General features: G+C 35.2%; 1 protein-coding gene across 1 annotated transcript; it reads right to left on the reverse strand.

The window, feature by feature from the left end:
• Positions 1-997: 997 nt before the first annotated feature.
• On the reverse strand, positions 998-1,936 carry OR6C5 (olfactory receptor family 6 subfamily C member 5). The gene has a single exon (NM_001390527.1). The coding sequence runs from the start codon at positions 1,934-1,936 to the stop codon at positions 998-1,000; it is 939 nt and encodes a 312-aa protein (NP_001377456.1).
• Positions 1,937-5,987: the final 4,051 nt, after the last annotated feature.

Genomic DNA, 5,987 nt, shown 5'->3' on the forward strand with positions numbered 1-5,987 from the left:
ATTGCCTTCTCCGTGTATATGAGATAATCATGACTAATTTGTCATACAGCATGTCCAAAGGCTCAATGGTAAAGAATCCGTCTGCCAGTGAGGAGATGCAGGAGACTTGAGTTCAATCCCTGGGTCAGGAAGGTCCCCTGGAGGAGGAAATGGCAACCCACTCCTGTATTCTTGCCTGGGAAATCCCAGGGACAGAGGAGCCTGGTGGGCTACAGTCCATGGGTTGCAAAAAGTCAGACACTGAGCAAACGTGCAATTTGCCATTTACCTGTAAGATTACATAAGATATGAAACAGAACATCCTTAATTCAACATACGTAATGAAATAAATGCTCTCTATAGAAGGAATATTATTCAAGAAATTCCTGTTAAATTTTCAGGTGGCATTAGAGTCATGGTAGCTAACTATTCTTTTTTAAGTATTTATAAAAATAATGTAGATACATAAGGAGAGTATATAAAATAAACATAACACATGCCTTCAGCATAACTAAGAATTATGAGATCTTATGAACTTCTAGTTATCTGAAAGTAGGAAAATAAATATCCAAGTACATCAGATGAGTGGAAAGAACTGGACAGATACTGCAGACAGTGTGCAAAAAATATGGCTGTTGATTATTTATTTCATATTCCACAACTTTAAGAAATTGCTATATTAGTACCAAAAGATAAAATTTAAGAGTAAGTTGATTAAAACAATGTTTACTCCTTTAGAAATTACCATATTAAATATTTTTATTCAATATGAGATTTTTTATTATTCAGAATAATGGATAAAATAATTTATGTTCTAAAGCTACTGGTTTTCTATCTGGAATTGTAAGTCCATGATTATATGGAAGCTATAGATAGTTTGAAAGGAAGACACAGCATAGTCAATTTCATTAAAGGAAGTTTGAGCTAATGAGCTCAGCAGTGCAGATGATACCTGTGAGATGGAGCTAGGTGGACACTGTAGAAGTTAAATTGCATTCATTCATGTTAATACACACTTTCATTTATTTCTAGAAAGTATCACTTTATGAACCAAGTTTTTCAAAGCTTGTTTTACTTGCTCATTCCTCAAGGTATAAATAAAAGGATTTAACATGGGGGCAATTGAAGTGTTGAGAATAGCTACTCCTTTGGTCAATGAAGCTCTTTCTTTTGCTGAAGGCTTGACATACATGAATATACAGCTTCCATAAGAAATGGAAATGACAATCATGTGAGAGGAACATGTGGAGAAAGCCTTTTTCCTCTGAGTAGCCGATGGTATTCTCAAAATGGTGGTAATAATGCACATGTAGGATAGAATCACTAATGCCAATGTGAAGAGCAGAGTCACAAAAGCAAAGTAAAAACCAATCATCTCTAAAAGCCACGTATCTGAGCATGAGAGTCGCAAAATGGGGAAGTAATCACAGGAGAAGTGATCAATTATGTTGGAAGCACAGAAATCTAGCTGAAGGATAAGCATGAGTGGTGGAAAAATGGTAAGAAACCCCCCGAGCCATGAACTAAAGACCAGCAAAGTGCAGATTTTCTTGTTCATGATGGTGGTGTAATGGAGAGGCTTGCAGATGGCAGCATATCGATCATAAGACATGGCAGTGAGAAGGAAAAACTCAGATACACCCATGAAGATGAAGAAAAATAACTGAGCCAAGCAATTGTTGTAGGAAATAGTCTTGACTTTAGTAATGATTGCCCCCAAAAACCTGGGGATAGAAACACTGGTGAATGTAATCTCTAAGAAGGAGAAATTCCGGAGGAAATAATACATCGGCGTCTTTAGATGACAGTCTGTTAAAGTGAGGATGATGATGGTTAGGTTTCCAACAACACTCAATACATAAGCCAGAAATAAAAAGATAAAAATGACAACCTGAAGCTCTGGGTTGTCTGATATGCCCAAGAGGACGAATTCTGTAAGCATTGTGTGGTTTCTCATACTGATTTTATTGTCTTTAAGCCAAATCTGTTGGTACAAAACAAAACAAAGAGTAAGTGAATAGTAAAGGAATTGAAGATTTATATATTGGAATTATTAGCTCTCATTAAAGGAAGCACTGGACCTTTTTCCCTGTAAGAATTTTTGCAATATCCACTCACTCCTACTAAAGCAAAATACTTTACCATTGTCTATTAAAGAGAAAAAAAATGTATTTACAGGTCTATGTTAAAAGTCCCCACTTTAGTGATTTGACATAAAACCTCTACATTGGACTAAATTTTCTATGTGAGCAAATATCTTTTAATTACATTTTCTACAACCATATTTACTAGCCAAATCTGTAGTTTAAATATTAAGACATTAGTTTCTAGTTTCCAGGATGCTGTGCTTATAGGATTGAAATATCTAATTTTGTGTTATGGTTCTGATACTATGTACAAACTTTATGGGCTTAGGAGGTTTCAGTGGCAACTGATGACCCAATGACAATTCCTGAGCTTAATAATAGCTATCATTTTTCTTTCTTAGTATATATTTCTTCAATATGCCCAAAATAAATAAATGTGTTTACAATCAATCACATATACATGGAAATAGAATTGCCTTGCTTATAAATAAGAACAAATTTCTAATTTAAAAGAAAGAAATAAGAAATTAGCAATATTGACTAATACCACATAGAGCTATATCAATATTGCATTTCTATGACATACTGATCCTTTTATATCATTTTTACATCTCTTTACATTTACAGTCATCTCATTTTTAAAATTTTGCTGTATTTACTCCTTTTACACTTATGTGTCTGAGGACAGGACAGAACACAAGAGGGAGCCTTCTGATGCCAAAATATCCCATTAACTTCTTTCTAGGAGGCTAAGCCATTAGAATAAATACATTTATGTTTAAGATTTACTGTCTAGTAACCAAAATTGTTCAAAAGTAATCTATATAATTTTTATTTATCTTGATCACTCTTTATTCTTAGCAACCAGAATTGTATTTCTGTGTAAGCTTTTATTAATATTTATTTTATTTTATAGCATGAATAAGAACAGTCAATGGAGAAAGCAATGGCAACCCACTCCAGTACTCTTGCCTGGAAAATCCCATGGACGGAGGAGCCTGTTAGGCTGCAGTCCATGGGGTCGCTAAGAGTCGGACACGACTGAGGGATTTCGCTTTCACTTTTCATTTTCATGCATTGGAGGAGGAAATGGCAACCCACTCCAGTGTTCTTGCCTGGAGAATCCCAGGGATGGCGGGGCCTGGTAGGTTGCCCATCTATGGGGTCACACAGAATCGGACATGACTGAACTGACTTAGCAGCAGCAGCCCGAGCAGAACAGTCAACAGGTGGTAAGTATCAAAGCTTGTATAGTGCCTTCTTTTTTCTCTTCAAGTCCTTCCTAACAATCAGCATTTTCTTCCTTTAAGAATAAACATATTTTGTTATACATATTAGCAAAATTGGCAGATTAAAAGGCAGAAACTACTGCTATGTTTTGAACAATGATTGAAATATTAAAATATAAAACAAGTAATAGTAAATATGTTAAAGCGATTTATTCTGACAAAATAAACTTTTGGATGGAAAAAAGGTGAAATACACATTTAAAAATTGGGAACGCTCTTACTTTATGATACATCTAATGATTCCAGTCAGAAATATAATCCCAGATTTTCTTTATGTACTTAAAATATGAGATGTAATGCATTCATATTATACCTTAGGAGATTTTTTGGTCATTATCTCATCCTTGTCTCCATTATATAAAAGTATCTTACATAGAGAAAACACAGGCTTGATTTCATGGATATTTTCTATAAACTCTATAAAATATTTGTGTTTCATTTCTTTCATCTTGCCATATAAAGGTAAACATTTTCCTGACTGAAACTTTAAGAAATCACTCTTGTAAGCCTGAGAGTTCTTGAAGGAAAAGTCCAAGAAACACTGCTTAATGACTGGAAGGTAAAACATTTCAAAGCTCCCTGGATAAGATGAAGATTGACTATTACCAAAAGATTAAATGATTTTACCTTCTTTGGTTACTGCTTAAATCTCTGAAACCAGAAGGATGACAGAAAGGGTGTAAGAAGAGATAATTCAAGAGATGTAGTGATGTCATGATATACACTTTTCCAGAAGCTAATGAATAGAGCAGGATAAAAGCAAAAGTGTGCCAACCAGTTGGTTTTCCTTTGGTTGGACTTAAATTTCTCTAATAAGCACATGGCACTCAGTCCACACTTGGGAGATAATTTATCCTCAGTTCCTTTGGGGTGGATTGAATACAGGGCTGAGCTACACCACAGTGGACCCTTCACTAAGGGTAGTACCTAAGTTTCATTCATTTTCACATCTCCACCAGCAAAAAGTAGAATGAATGAATAAATAAAGCATTTTAATATCTTTAAAAATAAGAAGAGTACTTGAAACTTTAGTATTTTTCATTCTAATAGTTACATATGCTTAATGTTAGGAGAATCAAGTATGAGAGAACTGGTATCAAAAAAAAAAAAAGAGAGAACTGGTATCAAATCAGCACATTGTGACTTATGGAATGACCCTTATGTTTCCAAATGAATTTTTGTTTGCCCTCAAAGCTCAAAATTATATAGTGTTATATTTTTGTATTGTGTTCTGCTACATATATTTCTAGATATTCAGCTATAAACATAGCCACATTCACACTCTCAGAGATACATTTTTTCCTTCTTAAATTAATGCAAATTTATTACAGAAAATATTTGGCAATTTTCCTTTATTTTCAGTTAATAATAGGTAATGGATATTATTCATTGTCAAATTATCTAGATAGAACTCATTATATATAATTGCATAGAACAACAGAGGAGACATAATTTCATTGGTAATTTCATTGGTAATTTCATTGTTGATTGAGATTTAGGGAATTAGTCTGCTAACAATTTCACATCATTGGTTATATTGCTGTCTATTTTTATGCACTTTTTTGCATACATAGAAGTATTGATGTAACATATATACTAAATTTTGATAGAAACTTCAAAATTTCTCTCCTACAGACAGGAATGAACTCTTTCAGTGCATCCTAATCAGTGCTAGATGCAGTCACAAATTTTATATAAGGATGAAAATGATGCCAAAATTAATTTAATAAAAATATCATAAAGATCGCATCCTGGTGCCTAGGTTTTGAGGTTAAAGAGAGCCAAGCCCTTTGTAAACTTTCCAACTTGATTTAACCTTTCTGAGGTTGCTCTACCCATAAAATGAGAATCCTAACAGTCCTCATTCACAGTATAATGCAAAGATTAAAGTGATAATGTATAAATTAGCAGTATAGTCCCAACTCAGGGATCAAACCCAGGTCTCCCACATTGCAGAGAGATTCTTTACCAGCTGAGCCATCAGGGAAGCCCAAGAATACTGGAGTGGTAGCCTCCAGTGGTATTCAATGGATAGGATACGGTAGCCTATCCATTATCCAGCAGATCTTTCTGACCCAAGAATCAAACCGGGTTTTTCTGCATTGCAGGCAGATTCTTTACCAACTGAGCTACCAGGGAAGCTCTGCTGCTGCTGCTGCTGCTGCTGCTGCTAAGCCGCTTTAGTCGTGTCCGACTCTGTGTGACTCCATAGACGGCAGCCCACCAAGCTCCCCCGTCCCTGGGATTCTCCAGGCAAGAACACTGGAGTGGGTTGCCATTTCCTTCTCCAATGCATGAAAGTAAAAAGTGAAAGTGAAGTTGCTCAGTCGTGTCGGACTCTTAGTGACCCCATGGACTGCAGCCCACCAGGCTCCTCCGTCCATGGGATTTTCCAGGCAAGAGTACTGGAGTGGGTGTCATTGCCTTCCCCACCAGAGAAGCTCTAGTGGTGTATAAATATTAATATTACTTAAAATTTCATATTCTGCAATTAATAGATTGAACATTTTAATTTCTATTTCTCATCCATGAATGGTCTATTTTAACTTGTGTTCACTTTTCCTTGGCTTTGTTTTCTTTTTATTTATTAGTAGGATATATCTGTTATGAATAGTAACCCCCATTCATATCT

Source organism: Bos taurus, chromosome 5 (assembly GCF_002263795.3).
Source record: "Bos taurus isolate L1 Dominette 01449 registration number 42190680 breed Hereford chromosome 5, ARS-UCD2.0, whole genome shotgun sequence".
NCBI classification, from domain to species: Eukaryota; Metazoa; Chordata; class Mammalia; order Artiodactyla; family Bovidae; genus Bos; species Bos taurus.